Consider the following 20,947-nt stretch of genomic DNA (forward strand, 5'->3'; position numbering starts at 1 on the left):
TGGTTTCTCGGGGCTCCGCCCTCTGAGCAGGGCGGGAGATTCGGTGTGCCCCAGCGGGCCTCCCATCCCCCGCCAGCCTCTGGGGCACCTGAGTCGGACACTGCGGCGGCGGGACTCTGTGAGCCGGCTTTGGCATCTCTTACTAGAGTTTGGCTTCCCCGTCGGGCCAGAGTCGCCTTCCTGGCAGCGACCATTCAGTGGGGGCACGTCGGGCAGGCGTGAGGAGGCCGGAGCGGTGCCTGGCGGGGACCTAGCGGTGCGTGGTGGGCGCCCGCGCAGCCTGCCTCCCTCTCCGGCTCGGCTGCGGGCTTGTGAGGTGAGTCGAGGTGCGTCCAGCCCCCTGTCGGAGCTGGGGCGCGCGAGTCCCCGGGCTTCCGCTCGCACTCCCGGCTGTGTCGCTGCGTCTTCCCCTTTCTCTCCCAGACTCTCCTCCAAGCCCCGCGGGCCCGAGGACCCCCGGCTGGCCGAGCGCAGCCAACTAACTGAGCAGCGGCGCGAGGCCCACGCCGTAGTCCGTAAATACTTGGGGTGACAGGCTCCCTCTGGAAAGACCTTTCGTCTGTCTGTCCAGCAGCAATAGGCCTTCTGTGCTAGGGACACCTGTTACCAACATGCCTGTTTCCTGGCATAAGGAACTTTGTGACTGTAAAGAGAGAACTGCAGATACTTGTATCTGTAATGAACGCGGTGATGTCCTGGGAGAGGAGCGGGTACGTTGAGGGCTGAGGGGAAAGAGATTTCGTTCCAGAGCCACCGCTGGAGCGAAACTCGGGTGTCATCCCAGCCTGGAAGCACCGAATGAATTCTAACCGAACTGTCACCCGGGGACGGCGCTTAGTTGTTAAATGTTGATAAGCCAGGCTCTCTTGGTAGAGCTCTTCTCTATATCCACCCCCTAATCCAGGTCTCAGTTACTAAGATTTCCTTGGCAAAATGGTAATGGTCATTTTACCCTTTACTAAATACTATCATAATAACTTTGGCTTTGTAAGAACTTCATTTATTCATCTTGTTAAGTTCATGACCTTCTTTGGTTGCTTTTGTTTTCCTATTAGCTGTCGCTGGCTGAGTTATTTTTTCAGTTACAGGTGACTCTACCTGAATTTTCCAACTGCAGAATGTGGTACCTTTAAAGGTAAATGAAAACTAAGGCAAGTCATTTAAGTGCTAGTTACAACATTTAGTAAGTTACCTGCATGCAAATAACTGACTCATGAGGGGCACAGTTAGTACTTCTTCTTGTCAGGAGATAAGGCAAAAATAGGATTTATAAGAGAGGAAAAAATTCATTTTTTGGGTAAACTTATTGGCTGGCAGCTAGTTGAAATCATCATTAATTAATTTCAGGCTATTACTATTATAAATTATGAAGCTAAATTTTGTCAGAGTAGCTTAATCTTTTGTTTGCCAAACTCATGTTTGTTTAGTGAAGAACTATGAAGTATTGGAAAGATTTATGTTTACTCTTTAGTTACTAAGATACCTAGAAAGCCATATTCATATTTGTAAAGTGGTTTGGTAAGCATGCAATAATAGTAAAGGGAAGTCTTGCGCATTACTTGACCCAGGCTTGGTATACCAGTGAAATACACAGACTTCTACAAATGGACTGTATCTTTCTAGTGAGCAGAAATTAAAATCCACCAAACCATATTCTTTGCTTGGTTACACCTTTTCTAAACTCTCATGTGTTAACCATTCCCTTTCTGGTAATGTTATTCCAATTCTATAGGCAGAATTGTTTTCCTGTTACTACATTTTAGTTGCCTTGATTGGATTTGGCTTTTTTTCAAATCTCAGACACCTCTTCCTCTTTTATTTTTCAAATAAATAATTGAGTTACCTATTATCAAAAACATAATATTAATACAATAATGCATAATATATTTGGTTATGAATTTTTCATCTCTTTTGAGTGCTTTATTGCTTTTGTTTAGGTTGGCAATGATGAGTAAACTGGAATTAAAGGAAAGCAAGATGCTGGAGGTTCGGTTTGTGGGAGATGATGACGTTCTTAATCACATTCTTGATAGAGAAGGAGGTACTAAGTTTATACAATTGAAGAGATACCTTTGTAATGCTTATGAATTATTTCACTTTTTAAAATATTTTAACCTATTTTGAAAATATAGCACAAACTATTTGATCTAGTAATACTAGACTGTAAAAAACTACTTTAATTTTTAGTTTACTCCTTTCAGACATTACTGAAAATTGAAAATAGGCCTTATCTAATATGAAATCATCAGTAGTGGTGGTAACACACTTTCACGGTTGTTGTTTTTTAACTTAGTTATATAAGCTGTGGAAAAGTGGTCTATACTTTAATCAAAGATAAAACATTGAATTTTTTTCCATCTTTTTAGTAATGATAATATAAGTAGTACCATTTATTTACTTATTTAAATATAATGTTTAAAAAGAATTTATACCTGTCATGTTCTAATTCTTTGGATATTCTTGTAGGAGCTAAATTGAAAAAGGAGCGACCTCAACTTTTGGTCAACACAAAAAAAATGCTAAAGAAGCCGGAATACGATTTGGAGGAAGATGGCCAGGAAGTCTTAAAAGATAAGAACTATGTGGAAGTTTTAGGACGAGATGTTCAAGGTACTTGGGGACAGAGGGGAATGTATATTTATAAATAGCCAAAATTGCTTTGCAAGATACATAGTAGTCTGGCAGGTTAGGCAGTGGTGTACCATATTGTTTTTTTCCAATTAGTTTTTTTTTTACTGTAAATACACGACATAAAATTTACCATCTTAACCATTTTTAAGAGTACAATTCAGTTATATTAAATACATTCAAAATGTTGTGCTACAATCTCCACCATCCATCTCCAGAACTCTTTTCATGTAATATGCTATATTAATATCTTTCTCATGAGAAAGCATTCTTTTAGGTTTTTTCTCTACAGTTGAAAAGGGTGGAAGTACAGGGTTTCTACTACAGATTTTTCTCTCTACATTTTTAAAAATTGATTTTTAGAGAGAGAGGAAGAGGGGGGAGAGAGAGAAAGAAACTTCAATGTGAGAGGGACATCTATCAGTTGCCTTCCATATGTGCCCCAACTGGGCATAGAACCCGCAACCTGGGTATGTGCCCCGACAGAATAGAGCCTGCCTCCTTTCAGTGCATGAGACGATGCTCCAACCAACTTAGCCACACCAGCTAGGGCTCTATAGTGTATTTTTGTTTTTACAAACAACTGGTCCTGCTCTTAATTACTTTTATTTTATTTATTTATTTATTAATTTTTAAATTTTATTTTTGTTTAAAATATTACAGATGTCCCTTTTTCTCCCAATGACCCGTTCCACCCTGTCCCATCCCCCTCCCCAGTCCCTCTCCCCGCCATTGTCCCTGTCCTTAGGTTGTGCATATACGCATATAAATTCTTTGGTTATTCTCTCCCCCTCCACTCACCCCCCCTCCTCTATCCCTCTGACATTCGTCAGTCTCATCTATGCTTCCATGTCATTGAATCTATTCTGTTCATCAGTGTATTAAGTTCTTTAGATTCCACGTATAAGCGAGATCATGTGATGTTTTTCTTTCTCTGCCTGGCTTATTTCACTTAGCATAATTTTCTCCAGGTCCGTCCATACTGTCCCCAAGGGTATGAGATCCTTCTTCTTTACAGCTGCGTAGTATCTATGGTGTATATGTCCCACAGCTTTTTTATCCACTCATCTACTGATGGGCACTTGGGCTGTTTCCAGATCTTAGCTATTGTAAACTGTGCTGCTATGAACATAGGTGTACATATATTCTTTCTGATTAGTGTTTCAGGATTCTTAGGACACATTCCTAGGAGTGGAATCACTGGGTCAAAAGGCAGCTCCATTTTTAATTTTTTGAGGAACCTCCATACTGTTTTCCATAGTGGCTGCTCCAGTCTGCATTCCCACCAGCAGTGTGCTAGGGTTCCCCTTTCTCCACACCCTCGACAGCACATGTCGTTTGTTGATTTGTTGATGTGAAGTGATACCTCATTGTGGTTTTCATTTGCATCTCTCTGATGATTATCGACGTTGAGCATTTTCTCATGTGTCTCTTGGCCATCTGTGTGTCCTCTTTGGAGAAGTGTCTATTCACGTCCTTTGCCCATTTCTTAATTGGGTTGTTTGTCTTCCTTTAATTACTTCTAGAAAGACAGATTCTACAGACCAGCCACTCCACAGTTATTTAAGATATTTATATTTTTCATTAATTTGAAATAATTTCATAAAGCAAGTCACTTCACTATTATCTTGATCTTATTTACAGAGAGAGTTAGAAGAACATTCCAAGAAATAATGTTCCAACCTACGCATGCCAGATTCCTGCCAGATTATACTTAAATTATTTAGGGTTAAATTATATTTAATTAGGGTTCAAGGAGCACAGATTTATATTAGGGTGCAAAGAGCACAGATCTATTCAAGTTGGCTTAAAAAAATAAAGGTCAAGGAACGAAATCAGTATTGTTGAGCACTAGGGGACTGGGACCACAGTAGAAACTGAGAGACTTTGCTTTCATGGATCTCCTAGGCTCCCTCATGTCATCTCTGTGCATCTGTTCTGTTCTCTCTATGGTCTCTATCTCCCTCTTGTACATATTTTTTACTCATATTTGGCTTATAAATAGCCATCATGACTATTCCCGACATTTTTGTCACATCTTTAGTCAGTTCTTCTGCTTTTATTCCCAGTGTTAAATGACACGGTACAGAAAGTGACTGTTATCCCTCAATAGGCTTAGTGGGCAGGGTGAATTCTCTGAAAAGTTCTCCCAACAGAGAGGTGACATTTTTTAGGGCATATTTTAAAGAGAACTTTGGATTCTTGACTACCTATTATGCTAGACCTAAGAAGAGATTGAAAGCAATTTTTTTTTCCAAAATATTTTCTTTTTCTTTTTTTAAAAAAATATATTTTTATTGATTTCAGAGAGAGGAAGGGAATGGAAGAGAGAGATAGAAACATCGATGATGAGAGAGTCATTGATTGGCTGCCTTCTGCACACCCCCTACTGGGGATCGGGCCTGCACACCGGCAAGTGCCCTGACTGGAAATCAAACCCAGACCTCCTGGATCATAGGTCGATGCTCAACCGCTGAGCCAAGCCATTTGGACTCAAAAAGCATTTTCTTAAAAATTGTTTCTTATTATAGTTGTAAGTAGAAACTCAGTGCTTCCAACCTTTTTCACCTAATAGTACCCACAGCAAATATTTGAAAGCATACTAGAATAAATGGAGGAGAATGCTTCAGACCAGGGACAAATGCCGTAGGGCTTCTGAGCCTTATTCCCACCCATCCTATAGACCCTGACTGGCATCCTCAAAGGCCTAATAGGGTCAATACCCATACCTTTAATTTCTGCAGACTATTTGGGAAATTTTGCCTTGGAGCAGTGTCTCAGCCTTTTTTTAAATTATCATCCTCTAAGGAACCTTTTAAACATTTTCTCCTAATCACCCCATCCATGAAATTTTAATACTACATATATGCTGTACATTTCTATATGTATTATCACTCTTTGGAGGGCCACAGAACATTGTAATATGTAGGATGTTTTTCATACTCCCCCTCCTTGCACCTAGAGCCAGTTTTCATTTCATCAGGAGCAATATTGTTCCTTTTGAGAGTAAATGCTTTAGAAAACATGGAATTTCTAACAAAAAGTCAACCAAGGATAAATAAACTGTGACATGTTCATACAATGGAATATTATTCAGTGCTTAAAAAAAGCTATCAAGCCATGAAAATACATGGAAGAACCTTAAATGCATATTACTAAGTGAAAGAAGCCAATCTGAAAAGGCTGCATACTCTGTGATTCCAACTGTACAATATTCTGGAAAGTCCAAAACTATGGAGACAGTAAAAAGATCAGTGGTTTCTAAGGGTCAGAAGGAGGGAACAGATAAATAGGTTGAGTACAGAGGATTTTTAGGGCAGTGAAACTATTCTGTATGATACTATAATGGTGGCTATGTGCCATCATACTTTTGTAGAAACCTATAGAATGTACTACACCAAGAGTGAACCCTAATATAGATTTTGGGTGATAATGATGTGTCAAAGTAGGTTTACTAATTGTATCAAATGTACCATGTTGGTGTGGCATGTTGATAGTGGGGGAGGTTGTGCTTATGTGAGATCAGGAGGTATATGGGAAATCTTTATACCTTCCACTCAAGTTTAAAACATAAAGTGTAGCCCTAGCCGGTTTTGCTCAGTGGTTAGAGCGTCAGCCCGTGGACTGAAGGGTTGTGAGTTCAATTCCGGTCAAGGGCACGTACCTGGGTTGCATGCTTGGTCCTCAGCTCAGGTCAGGGCGCATGTGGGAGGCAACTAATCGATGTGTCTCTCTCACATCAGTGTTTCCTCTCATTACCCTTCCACTTTCTCTAAGAAATCAATGGAAAAAATATCCTCTGGTGAGGACTTAAAATAATAATAATAATAATAATAATAATAATAATAAAGCATAAAGTCCATTCAAAAATTTCAGTACTTCTGTTCATTAAATGATACCATAAACAAGTGAAAAGACAAGTCACAAGATAGAGAAGATATTTCTTCTTCTGAAAGTAAAAAACGTGAAAAGATTTCACCCTCCTTAGTCATTACGAAAAGGCAAATTGAAATACCCTTTCCCATGAGATTCATTTTGCAATCACTAGATTGGCAGAGATTAAGGAATTTGGATAATCCCAAGTGTAGTGCAGTGGGAACTCAAATAATAAGGAGAGTGAACATCAACTTTGGAAAAGTTTGGTACTGTTTTGTAGTAACAGTAATAAACCCATTACATGTTAATATAAATTACATATATTTAGGTGAAAAACAGCTATTTTTAAAAAATAGTGAAGAGGGTGGTGTTTTACATTTTTGTAAACCTCTTTGATTTCTGGCTTAATAGAAGACAGCTGGATTTTCATATCTGCTTCCACGAATTCCAGTAGCCAACAGGGTGGTGATGTCTTCACACATCTTATAGTCTGGAAAACCTCATTACACGCTCTTCACTTGATCTTAGCCAAAAGGCTGAGAAGCTATTGCTATAGAGTCAGATAGTCAAATGTCTGTGTTATTATGAAATAGCTTTTGCCTGAGGGACCTTGGAGACCTCCTAGACCATACTTAGAGAATTTCTGTGCTAAAGTACGCTACTAGCCATGAATGTCCAGTATGTTGTAGCTAACAGTTGTTACTTAAAGGGAAGACTGAAGAATGAAATTAAGTCAGGGTCTTAATTGAGAGCAAGAGAGCTTTTATCATGTAAAAACTGTGTTTAAATCTCAACCTCAGTTAGCAATTGTTCTTTGCAGGTTTGCTTTATAAAGGAAACATAACTTAATAAAGTTGCTTCTTCCTTCCCTTCTAAGGGGCAACTACTATCATGAATTGAATATCTGTCTTTCTAGTCTGGAGGGGTTTTTTAGTGGGCTTTTAAAACAAATATATATATATATATATGTATGTATATGCATATATATATATATATATATTTGTGTATCTGAATAAATTTGTGCGTGTTTTAAAATTTACATAAACAGTATCATAGTCTGTTGAGTATTTTTTACTTTAGAATATTTATGTATGAATATATATTGTTAAACCTTTATGTTAGACAATGATGGGTATAAGTCTTAAGTTTTTAGTTAAAATGTTACTTTTTTTTGTTGTTGTTAAATTCCATTTTTCCTAAATGCATGTTGTATTTTCTCTTTCAGAATCTTTGAAAAATGGTTCTGCTGCCGTTGGTGGGAATAAAGTTTATTCTTTTCAGAATAGAAAACACCCTGAAAAGATGGCTAAATTAGGTGCGTTGACTTTTCTGCTTTTGTGATCACTGCTCCCCTTTTCTAAGAAGGTGTGTTAAACCACATTCCCCAGTGCATCCCTAAAAGAATGGTGAGGAATGTCGTTGTATATTAGGTTACCAAGCGTAGTTAAAGTCACTAGTTTTTGTTCTTTCATAGTCACATGTCTTCAGTTCTCATCTAGGTTATAAGCTTCTCATAGTAGGAACCCTGTCTTCCTTTTCTTCCTATGACATCTAGCATAGGTTCTTAACAAGTTTTTGTTAAGTAAATGAGGCATATTCTGAATTTATTATGTAAGAGTTTTACACTCTATATAGAAAAATATTGTTTATATTATAGAAAACTACTTCTATAAAATTGTTGGGAATGGGCTATTCTAACATTTTCTTTCCCAAGTTACCACTGATACCAATTACACATGAATTACTGATTTTCAGAGAATTAGACTGTAATAAATTACATATAACATTAAAATTAAACTGTCCATTTAATTCTTTTTAAAAAATCCAGATGGCACTATATTTGGGTCCTGTTGTATGAGGAGTTATCACTTTTGAAAGCTTTGAGGAAAGAAAATAACATGTGAAAGCACTTTGAAAATTAAGGTGGTCCATAAGCATATGAAGGTTTGGGAATACTGAAAAGTCAAGAGCTATAGAGTAATAATCACTACCCGGTAAAATGTAACAGCAGTATAAGAGGGCTTATAATCTATATTTATAAGGCACCAACATATATTTCTTAAGTGGTATATTTTTATGCAGCCATTCTAGCTAATGACCATGGAAGTGTTCAAGATCAAGTGAAAAGCAGTCTTGTTAAGTGTTGACACTGATGAGGAACATATAAGAAGTAATTATAAGACCTCTTTCTGAAAATAATTCAGTCATTTGTAAAACTCAGTTTTTCTGAAAGGTGTAATATTAAATACATCATTAATTTTGAACCTAACATTGTATATACAGTAATTTACATTAATTGATGTGTTTATCTGCATTAAGAAAGTAAAAGATTTTTTTGGTTTTGTTTTTTAATCCTCACCTGAGGATATTTTTTCCATTGTTTTTCAGAGTATGGAAGGGAGAGAGAGAGAAACATTTGTTGCTTCCCACAGGCACCCGGATCGAGCCTGCATCTGAGGCACATGCTCCCGACCAGAATTGAACCTGGGACCCTTTGGTCCACAGGCCGACACTCTATCCACTGAGCCAAACTGGCTAGAGTGAAAGTAAAAGTTTTTTGATTTGTGAAAATGACTGAATTCTGTATACGCTCTCTGAGAAACCAGAGAAGAAATGCTAATGTAATTATTAGAGGGAGGATCAGATAGACACCAAGACCAAAATGAAGCCCGAGGACAATGAAGCAGGACAAAGAACACTGGAGAGAGAGGAGAACTAATAGTGAAAAGAGTGGAACCCCAGAGAAGTAATCAAGTAGAAGTTCTCCAAGTAGATCATCAACATGCAGATAACCATAATGATATGTGTCTTATATTGGTATGTGCTGCAGGAAACTTAAATATTGTTATGTTCTGCATTTCTGTCATCATGTCTGAAAGAAATACACAGTCATGAAAAGAGAGTTATCTGGATAATTTGAGACTGATTACGTTTTCCAACATCTGTGTTTAGTTAGGACCTCTGTTTAGTCGAAATACTCTTTAAAGAGTTTCTTTTACTTATAAGTATTACTGCTAATTGTGGTTACATATAAATATATCAATAAAATAGAATGCCTTAACATTTTTAAATAACTTATGATCTGCCAGAAAATCATATATTATCCTGAGTATAAATGATTAAATATAATTAAGCTAACCATGATATAGAGCTAGAAATAGATTAGGGGTCAGATTGGAAGGCTTTGTAAAATACATGTCCAGGTTGACTAAATAAATGAGAACAAAAGAGCCAAGGCAGAAAAACCAAGTAGAAAGGATGGTGAGGAGTTCAACCAACTTGGAGAAAGGTGACTTTAGGGAAATTGAAAATAGATTGGTTAGGTAGGATCAGATAATAACCTGATGAGAAACTATCATTAGGCAAAGAGGAATTTTCCTTTAGAATTTCCAATATGTTGCAGACCAGTTCTGTAAAATAAAATACAAATGAATTATCAGGAAAATGAAAATTAAAAAAACATGCATAATAATCAAAAATAGGCCCTAATTTTTTATTAGAGTCAGTAACCGTACATGGATGACTCTTGTTCTTTTTCCTTTTCAACTTTTCCTTTTTTTTCCTTGATTCTTTTGTAGTTTAATAATTACTTAAAAGCAGATAGAGAATTTTTATGTTTCAGTATAAAACCAAAATGATCTCAGGTTACTTTGTACTTTGTGGCTTTTTGTTGATGTGAAATTTTTTCCCTATCCTGTGGATCAGCAGCCTTTTGTCCAAAAAAGGTATATTGTTCAAATGTAATGAGAAGATCGACACCTGAGCCTTAGGCATACCTACAGGTAGACTGTTGAGGAGGGTGAGGACAGTGAAAAAGAGGTGGAATAACTACCGCCAGTAGCCAGGGGACCAGGATAATGTTGTTGAATCCAAATGGAAGAGTAATTGCAAAGAAAGATTGAAAAAACTCTAATGAAGGAGCAGAGAACCAAGGAGGTTAAGAAAAAAAGAAGCCAGTGTATTTGTGGGGACTCTCATGAGTATCTTGGAGGGTAAAACTGAAATATGCTAGAGTTTGAGTCAGTAAAGTGTGTTTAATTTACACAAATTCAACTTTATTTTCTCTCTTTTTTTTTTTTTTAAAGAAGGAAATAATAGCAGACAGGTTTCTTTCTTTTTTTTAAAGACTTTATGTAAGTGAAATAAGACTATTTCCCCTCTTCATCTATTGTCTGTTAAAAGGTATTTTGTATATTTGTTCTGTTTACAGCTTCAGAACTAGCAAAAACACCAAGAAAAAATGCATCATTCAGTTTGAAGAATGATCCTGAAAGTATGATAAACATTCCTCAATGTAGCAAGGGTAAGATTTTACCTCAGTTCTTTGAAGAGGGTTTTTCATAGTTGCTTCAAGTTATAGTATGTTTTTATTCCCTGTCATAAGTACATATTTATATATTTTATTTTATTTTCTGAAAATTCATTCAACAAAATGCAGTTAAATACTCCAACTTGTGTGCCATGTTTAGCTGCCAATAAAGATCTCTTCTGGTTGAAGTTGTGCAGATTGATAGGGCCAATTAGAGACAGTCTTAAAATCTTGTTGTCAAAAAAACAAAACAAAACAAAAACACTGTTATTTGCTTGAGGTAGCCAAAGGTTCACGGAAGATTTGCTTTGGAAAATATTATTTAAAATAATGCTTTGGGGGTTTGAAAGTCTTATAATTTGTGCAGAATTATGGCGCAGTTGTTTCTGAGTGACCCATTCCAACTAGGTTGAACTGTATACTTTTTAAATAACGAACAATGAAAAGGGCTCCATTTTTTTCTTGTTATATGGATGCTACAGAAATGCAGGACATAGCTGCCACTCATGGGATTAATCATGTAATTAATAGTGACAATTCAGCCTCTAGTGGAGATTCAGTCAGTTGAGAATTCTATAGTATGTGGTGGCTTCCGGGTAGAAACTTCACTTTGCTTTTAATGAAACTAAACTGATGAAAAGTGAAGTATTTATAGTAAATAATGGCTTTTTGTTTCATTTTTTAGGGCATTCGACTTCAAATGAAGTTCTGTTGAAGGTAAGCAATTGACTAAAAAACAAGCAGAAACCTTGGTGTTATAAAATAAGACTTGATGAAAAATAGCAATTGTGTCTCTTAATTTATATAGTGCTTTATAATTTACAGGTATTTTCCAATTAAATACCTAACTTAAAAATGAGGAATCTGAGGTTCAGAGAGTGAAGTTCACCTAGGTAGGCAGGAGAAAAACTGGAAGATGAAGCCAGGTCTTTCATACCCTACTGTTATGCCTTTTTTGTGTCAGAACTATCTCTGAGTATTTCCAACATAGAGCTGGCCTGGGAATTTTATGGTTTTGCTTTGTTTTGCTTTGCTTTTGTATATAACATTCTTTTGTTTCTTGGGGGGTTGGTCCCAAGATTCCATTAAATCCATTAGTCTACCCTTTTAGGATTTACATTTGAAAACTAAATTAGTTTTGTTAAGTTCATACCAGGGTAGCTGAAAGGGATTGAGAAATTTTATTCTCTCCTTTGTGTTTTTGTGGTTTTGATTTTTCATTATGCCTTGTCAAGTGGCCCTGCTGGATGTCGGCAAGCCCAGATGGGCAAGGACAAATCCATGACAATGAGTATGTGAGTGGTGAGTGTGTCCAGGTCTGGGTGGCTTTAGATTTAGACATGCCTGGACTTGTATACAGGCTAAATTCACTTCTTTTATAAGAATGTGAATGTTCAGGGCAGTGGTTATGGCCTGTGCAGGAATGTCCCATTTAGGCAGTCTACGTGAGGCATTAGAGATGTCACAGTCTCCTTTGTCTTTAATAATGCTTCTTTCCTGTATTATATCTTGTATATTTTATCATTACAAAAGAATAAAATGTATTTCCATAACCCAGTCAATAATTTAGATATATTAGCAAATTCTTTTTTAAGTTGTGGATCACATCTTAGTGAATCATGTCAGTTTCCCAAGGGCCTATCAGAAAACCTGTTAATAAAACTATTATATCTACCATAGTAAGAGACATCACTATGACAGTCTTAGTGCACTGTCTTAGATGGGGGAGTTCAGGAGCAAATATGTGTAGGGCTGTGGAGGTCTGGACTCAAGGGGTTTAAGGCACATCTATCAAGATGGGGAATGGATCTGTATTAGACAAAATTCATGACATAATACTTGAAGATTGGTGGACGCAGTAAGGAGAGACTTGAACTAAGTCTTAATAAGTAAACTATTCTTTGATAATCAGACTCTTTTACTCTAGTGAGTAATCTGTTGTCCTGGTGGGACAACAGGTTGCCCAAATGAACAAACTGTTGGGAAACAGTTATTTTGACACAGGTGTTCTCAGACTTGATAATTAAGTTATATGGGTGGCTGTTGTCTCAACTCTTGATTTTAAAATCAATTTATTAGGATGTGACTTGAAGTTTAAAAAGTGAAATAGAATAAAATAGAAATTTTCTGTTTTGTAAGTATTATTTCATTATCATTTCTTTTAGTTATATATGTACATGTGTACTGGATCAAGATAGCAAAATGTAAAAAGAATTTTTGAGGATCTATATAAAAACTTTTGAAACATACTTTAATATACTTCATAAGTCCATTGGGACCAGCTCAGTTATTATGGTACTATTACTGGTATCCCAAATCAAAATTTATTTGCAACTAGCACCGAAACCTATCAAAAGATAGAAAAATTAAATTCTTTGTCATAGTTTCATATTGCCCAAAAACAAAGGTACTTTATCTTTTTATCAGTACCGTTAAAAATGAACATGTAAACAACAGTGGGCATTTTAATGTCCTAGAAATGTAATGGTGTATTCTGTGAGGAAAAGAAAAATATACTTTTTACTTTTGTAAAATGTTTAAAAATTTAAAAATACAGAAGCAAAAAGTATAAATCTCTGTTTTTCTCTTCCTCACAGAATGTGATACTTTAACACCAGTAAATTTCCACCATATTAAAAGGCCCATTGCCATATGCATAGGAGTGCCTATTTCCTTGTTTACTCATCATCGATGGACATGAATACCTTTTTTAAAAAAAAATACTTTGCTAATCTAATGGGTGAAGAGTAGTTCAAAAGGCTGATATACTTAGGTTTTTTTCTTTACATAAAAATAGAAGTACACACATAATTTACAGATGTCTGGAATACAACTTCTAGAGTCACTCTAGGAAGCCTTTGGAATTTGTTATATCATTTTTGTTGTTTTCCCCCCCAAGAAATCCATTTGTCATTGTCTTCTAGTTCTAGGAACCAAGCTCATCTAGTTCTAATGTAGTCTATTAAAAACAAAATATTTTTCTTCTAGCCTCTTTCACTCAGATCCATTGTTAATTTCTATGTCATCATCATTATTTGATTATTTAAACTATATTACTTTTTTATTTTTAAACAGTCCAATGATAAAAGTGAATTTCTGTCAACAGCACCTTGTGGTCTAAGGAAAAGATTTATAGGTATGTATTTCTTTTTACACTTTTTATAAAAAGAAGCATCTAAACAAGAGCAGTAATGGTTAAGTATAAAGGTTCTAGTCTTAGGCTGCTTGCTTTTTATCTTTGGCCAGGCACTTATAGAGACCTCTCTATCCCTTTATTTTTTCATTTGCAAAATAGGAACAATAATGGTACCAGCCCCAGAGTTATTTTGAGTTTAATTGAAATAAAGGATGTCAGAAGTGCTTAGTGTAGTGCTTGACTTTGATATGTGCTTAACAGGTATTAGCTATTATTATCTTTTATTCTTATACCTACTTATTGCTATTTCTTTTTATGAAAGATAGGATATGTTCACATTCTCAATTAAACTGTAGATTCCTTAAGGACAAGGTCTATATCTTATATTTTTAAGACATAAAACATAGCATTATGTCTTTTACATTATAGTCGATGGATATTGATGTTAGTTAAGATGTCTCTCCAATAAAATAACAAGCCTTTCAGTTTATTTGTTTTGAGACAGTTTTGGAAGTATGTCTGTTAATTTATTTAGAAATTTTATAATGAAGTAGTTTTAAATATTCATAGTCGTACTGAATGCCTTACACAGCCAAGTAAACAGACATGGGTCCTACCTTATGGAAATTAAAAAATATGTACATATTTTTAAATATTTAACTTTGGGGCAAATGATTTATTGACCTTTGTATTTCAGAAAGATGTCCCCTTCTTCCTTGGGGTTGACCCCTTGACCAATAATATTAATTAAAGTCATCAAATTCATGCTATAGTCCTTTCTTTTCAAAGTATAGATTTCATAGAGCTGTTAATGCTACTACCTCATAAAAAGGGTAATACTAAATGTTTGGATACCTGAAGCAATAAAAGATGATTATTTTTTATTATTATTTTGATGATTATTTTATGTCAAGTACATCCCATGTCCTGTGTTTTCTCCTTATCCCAAATAAGAATCCTTTTAAGGTGAACTTCCTTTTCCATCTCAATCACCACCAAACATACATACCTACATGTATGATGTATATATATAAATAAGATAGAGACATATTCTGGTACCTCCTACCACTTCTAACCCATGTGTCTACCATGGGCAGCAGTCTTTGCAACTACGAATCTGCTAAGCTATCTGTGCCCATATAATCAAGTCGTCCTCCCCCTTTTAATATCTATGTTTGTTGTATGCTGACTCTGGATATTCTGAAATATATTGTTCAAAATTTAATGATTTGGTTAAAGTTATTTCACTCATATTTTGGAAGTTAACCTTTTATAATAGTTTTATACGTACTTTGTTGAATGTAAACCCTAGTTTTATTCTTACTTTATGAGTATAAAACCAGCTTTATTTGGGGAAGGGGAGAAGTGGCTTGGTTTGTTTAAAAATGTAATTGTATCATTTCTGGGATGGAATATGCCTGTGTATTAGTAGTACTTAAAATAGTAGCTACCTGCTGTATCAGTTAGGATGACATTTTTAGTAGGCAGTTTAATCCACATTTAAGTATGTGAAATCATAAGAAGTCTAGGGATACAAAGTTCCGTGGTTGATGTAGAGACTCAGTAGTGTCATGAAGGATCCAGATTCTTCCTATCTTTTTGTTTTGCTGCCACCATTTTTCATCTTTAGGTTCGATACTTCATATTGCACAATGACCTCCATAGCTTTAAGCTATGAGTATACATAAGGGGCTTTCCTTCCATAGGCGAGGAAAATCTTTCCCAGAGGCTTCCAGCAAATTTTCCCTCAAGTTCCACTGGTCAAAGGATTACATAGCCAACCCTAGTTGCAAAGGAGGCTGAGAAAGCAAGTATCTTGCAAACGAAGAGACCATGATTATTTATCCCTTAGGGTGGAGCACATTGCCACATTTTACAAAATTGGAATTCTGTTGGCAAGGAAGAAGGAAAGACAATGGTCGTAGGTATGACTGACAGTTTTTGCCACAGTTTCTGTGTGTCAGGCTTTGTTAATTGCTTTACATACATCTCACTCTAATCTTAATAATGGTCTATTAAATTAGTATTAGTCTCATTTGATAATTGAGGAAACTGGTGCTCTGAAAACTTATATGACTAGCTCTGGTGAAATCATCAGCAAGTAATGACAAAACCAGAGGTCAAATTCTCTTACTTTAAAGCCCACATTTTTCCTGTTACCCCACAATACCTCTCTTGTCAAACTGTCAAATTTCCCAATTGCTTTCCCCCCCACAGTTCCAAGGTCTCATTCTGACAGCGAAAGTGAATATTCCACTTCCAATTCAGAGGATGATGAAGAGGTTGCACAAGAATATGATGAGGACACTAATACAGTCATATTGAACCCAAAGATTCAAGCTCAAAATAGAGTAATTTCAACTCCTGTTTGCAAAGAAACGCCTTCTAAGAAAATGAAAAGAGATAAAACAGTAAGTGAAGAGAGAGACTTAAACCTTCAAGAAAAATTATGTAGTGTCTCAAAGACCTGCTGCCCTAAGAGAAGAGATCCAAATAGGGGAATCAGCATAATATTTTTCTTCACTTTTTTTTTTTTAATATGTCTTTATTGATTTCAGAGAGAGGAAGGGAAAGAGAAAGAGAAACATCAATGATGAGAGAGTCATCATTGATTGGCTGCCTCCTGCACAGCCCCTACTGGGGATTGAGCTCAAAACCCAGGCATGTGCCCTGACTGGGAATTTAGCGGTCATCTCCTGGATCAGAGGTGGATGCTCAACCACTGAGCCGTGCTGGCAGGGCTTTTCTTCACTTTTCTATAGTTTGTTAGCCTTTGACATAAATTCCGATGTATCTTTATCTATTTCTGGACTTTCTGCCTTGGTCTGTCTGTATCGCTACCACAATCAATATATGCTGAAGGTGACATCTCAATTCAGTTCTATAAAGATGAGCTTTTAATTAAAAATATATTGATTGGATAATTGGGGGCAAGACTTCTCAGTGTATACCTTCTTATATAGTTTTTTTTTTTTGTAACATTTTGCTGTGTTCAGGTAAATGTGAGTAATAAATAATGGGGCTATGGATCCATGCTGAGCTCTTTGGAAGAACACTGTAGACACCATGGTTTGAGAAAAGGCTAATTATCCTGGTGTTTTGTAGAAAGATTTAGAGCAGTCTAGGAAGCCAACTGCTTGAATGGCTTCTCATCCCTTCCTAACCACCGTGGAGGTTAGCTGTGCCCTAAATCAGTAGAACAAGTAAGAGCCATTTTACTGGACTAATAGCAGGCAAGTCTTTTTTACCTTGCTGTTGGTATCTTCCTCATTTCATGGTACTTCAACTGTACTGATATTAAAGATTTGCTCAGACTGTGTGAGGCAAGACAAAGATTCTGATAGGTAAACCTCCACTTTTTTAAGTTTAAATGGAAATTATATGTTGGGATGTAGGAATTGTTTTAGGGAATAGACTACTTCAGTCTAGTCATTTCTTTCACTTTTATGATCCTAAAAGTTACTCGGTTTTATCACTACAATTAAATTCGCTTGGTCCAAAATCTGTGTTGTTTTAAATAGAAAATACTGAATGCCAAATAAAGAATTTCACATATCCTATTTTACATTAATATTACTGCCTAGTTTTGATATAAAACAAGTATCTGAAACTAAGAAATGACTTTGCACTTTCAGAGTGACTTAGTAGAAGAATATTTTGAAGCTCACAGCAGTTCAAAAGTTTTAACGTCTGATAGAACACTGCAGAAACTAAAGAGAGCTAAACTGGATCAGGTATGTTGCAAAGAATGTTACCTCTAACATTACCTCTTTATGGTAACAATCTTTTTAGAAATTAAAGCCTTATATTTGGAATTTATAATCATGTAAATGGTTCTGGAAAAAAACTTAGCAAATTCTTTACTGCTATCACATATTTGTACCAAAAAGAATGTTAAAAAATTTAACAAATATTTAAATCATATTTGAAATACTATGTGTACTCAGTTGATGCACTTATTACCAAACTAATGTCCTCTTCTAACTTCTACCTCTAAGGAAATATTTTTAGTTTGAATTGATTTGATGTATGTGGTTTGAAAGTGATTATCTTCCCTCTCTCTTCCTTTTTTTTTAAAAGCAAACTTTGCATAACTTATTGAGCAAGGTTTCTCCTTCCTTTTCTGCTGAACTTAAACAACTAAATCAACAACATGAACAATTATTTCATAAATGGATGCTACAGTTACAGTAAGTAGTGTCATCATTGCAAACCCTTGTAAATTAAAGAATAATATATGTCTGTGTTAAAATCAAAGTAATTTAACATTTAATTTTCTTTTTGAAACACTCTTGATACACATTTTTAATTTATGTATGAATGTAGAAATGTCATTATTGTATGGCTCTTCTCAGAAATTCTAGTTTTCAAGAAATTTGTCTTTTCTAAATTTAATTTAATTTGCCAGTAACAGGTCAAAGGGTTATGCTAATAAGAATAGAATGATTATCTTCCATGGTAGGACCTTACCTCCTCTCAGTAACTCTTTATGATCTGTTCATTATAAATTTATAAAGGAGCTCTTCACTCTAATCTCATTCCCCGATCCACCAATTCTTCCTTCTTCCAGTTGTCAGCTGCAGTAACTTGATTTGCTTTGCTTCCTAGCCTACACCTCATAGTCAGCTACTTCAGTAGACTTGCTAGCTCTCTGAATTCCCTTCTTTTTTTCTGCTGTTTCTACCTTGCTAATCTCTACTTAAGGCGTTATCTCTCTTGTGTTCTTCTATTTCTAGGCTATCCTGCATTGCTACAGAGCATCACATAAATACTGTTTCTGCCTGACCTCCATAAACAACCATGGAGTTGAACTTTAGCTTGACCCCTAGTATGTGATGTTCTGGGTCTTCTCATTCACTCTCTTGGCCTCAATTGCTTTTTATGTGTGAATAACTTCCATAACTCTATCTCCAGCCCATCCCAGCTCAGATCTCAATCCTCAACAGTAGACATGAATATCTGAATGTTGGAGGTTTCCATGTGGATGTCCTGTAAATAATTCAATGTACATAAAATTTAACTCATCTTAAACCCATCATTCCCACCTGCCCCTGCTGCCTAACACAATGACTGTCACTCCATTCAAGTAGAGTTTCATGCCAGAAACTGAGTTATTCTTCAGTATTCCCTTTACCTCACCTGCCACATCTAACTACTCTCCAAATCCTATTGATTTGACGTATAAAGCTTTTGACACCTTACATTTTTCTCCTTGACACCTAATTCAAGTCAGTTTTGTCCCTCCTCATCTATTCCTCTCACTTAGCCAGTATTATCTTTCTAAAAAGATCCTGCTAATTTCCTACTTAAAACCTTTCAGTTAATAACTGAGTAGTTACTAGTAAGTGTTCATAGTTCTTGGAATAAAATCTAATGTCTTAGTTGACTTACCAAGCTCTTTGTGACCTAGCCCCTGCTTACCTTTCCATTTTAATCTGTCAATTAAAACTCTACTTCAGCCTGTAAAACTTTTTAGTGCCTTGCACCTACCATGTTGTCCTTTTACCTTCCAGCATCTGCAGCTTGAAAGTAATATGAGCTGGAGAGCAAGCTACTAAAATTGGAACTCTAAGCTTGGTATAAACAGATAATAAAATTGTGCTTTTACCTTGATCAAGTTGGGAATCAGTATAGTTATTTAGCCATCCCAGTTCTTCTTGTATTCTTTTATAAGCTTAAATTAAGGAAACTGGTTGATTATAAAATTGGCAATGAGAGGTACTGAACTTTAATTTCATGAATGCTATCTTTCCTAACAGCCTGGGGTTCAACATTGTGCTTTATGGTTTGGGTTCTAAGAGAGATTTACTAGAAAGGTTTCGAGCCACCATGCTGCAAGATTCCATTCATGTTGTCATCAATGGTTTCTTTCCTGGAATCAGTGTGAAATCTGTAAGTTTCAAAGATGTTATAAGGAACAACCTCCTGCCAGTCTATACTCCCATGTTAATGAGGATGCTACTTCTCATTATGGAGTGTTCAGTTTTTGCTTTTAGCCTTCCTACTAGTAGAACTACATAGTGCTTAAGATCGTGTGCTTATACTCAGAGGGCTCTAGCTTTGAATCCCCATCTTTGAATTTCCTACTTTGTAACTGATCTATGTTAAATCTTAGAGAAAAGTTAGCTTTGTGTACTATACCAAATACTAACAATACTTCTCTGAAGGACTGGATTATGGGGGACCTCAATTTTATAATGCTTTTATGTCACTTTGGTACTCTAATAAAAATATAAGTAATACTTTGTAGTTTTTAATACATTTACAGCTCATTTTTACTCCAAATGCTCATATTTCTTCATCATTTGAAAATTAATATAAATCTTTTGGGTGCTGGATATTAACTGATGTAGTATTCCTTTCTAAAAGTGTCCTTAATGTTTGTGTCCCGTTTCCTTTGATAAATCAATAGTTTTCTAATGTTTCTCATATTATTGGGTTTTTTGTGGGCATTTTGCATCCCTCTTATATTATCTTTACATCTTTGCTATTCTGTTTTCTTTCTTTTAACTATAACTTATACAAAAAAATGAATATAGATAACTTATGAATATAGATATACTTAAGTACCAGTAGAATTTTTTAAAGTGATTTTTTTTATACTTGGTGGGAAATCCAAATTTATTTTTAATTTTATAAAAAAGGATTGATATGCTAGTTGTTTTTATCTTATATGACAGAATAGGTTATAATTGATGTATCTCTTGCGCTTTTATGATACAGATCCTGAATTCTATAACAGAAGAAGTCCTCAATCATATGGGTACTTTCCGCAATATACTGGATCAGCTAGACTGGATAACAAACAAATTTAAAGAAGGTAATGTGAAGTAGATGCTCTAATTTTAGGGTTAAGCTAAGCATACACTTTTACGTATTCATGTATTAGTACACACAAAAATGATGATTATTTTAATAATGGCACTTTTCTCAATGCTGATTTAGATTAATCTAAAATAATCAGTGTTTTCTGTTTCTGTGAACCTCACTAGTTACCT

At 35.6% G+C, this 20,947-nt stretch overlaps 1 protein-coding gene across 3 annotated transcripts in view; it reads left to right on the top strand.

Moving 5' to 3' along the window:
- ORC2 (origin recognition complex subunit 2) overlaps nt 1–20,947 on the top strand; it is a 31,910-nt gene continuing 10,963 nt past the window's right edge. The window contains exons 1-13 of one of the 3 annotated variants that reach the window (XM_081141753.1): nt 1–316; nt 1,083–1,135; nt 1,938–2,041; nt 2,467–2,610; nt 7,730–7,819; nt 10,715–10,807; nt 11,499–11,530; nt 13,889–13,949; nt 16,167–16,360; nt 17,585–17,683; nt 18,030–18,139; nt 19,709–19,841; nt 20,673–20,769. In XM_081141753.1, the coding sequence (XP_080997879.1) occupies nt 1,945–2,041; nt 2,467–2,610; nt 7,730–7,819; nt 10,715–10,807; nt 11,499–11,530; nt 13,889–13,949; nt 16,167–16,360; nt 17,585–17,683; nt 18,030–18,139; nt 19,709–19,841; nt 20,673–20,769 (1,150 nt within the window). In that variant the 5' untranslated portion in view covers nt 1–316; nt 1,083–1,135; nt 1,938–1,944. Of the gene's footprint in view, nt 317–1,055; nt 1,136–1,937; nt 2,042–2,466; nt 2,611–7,729; nt 7,820–10,714; nt 10,808–11,498; nt 11,531–13,888; nt 13,950–16,166; nt 16,361–17,584; nt 17,684–18,029; nt 18,140–19,708; nt 19,842–20,672; nt 20,770–20,947 lie in introns of all 3 variants that reach the window. The other 2 variants (XM_081141754.1, XM_081141755.1) reach the window with 2 other exon arrangements.

The sequence above is a fragment of the Miniopterus schreibersii genome, assembly GCF_964146895.1.
Source record: "Miniopterus schreibersii genome assembly, chromosome: 7".
Lineage (NCBI taxonomy): Eukaryota > Metazoa > Chordata > Mammalia > Chiroptera > Miniopteridae > Miniopterus > Miniopterus schreibersii.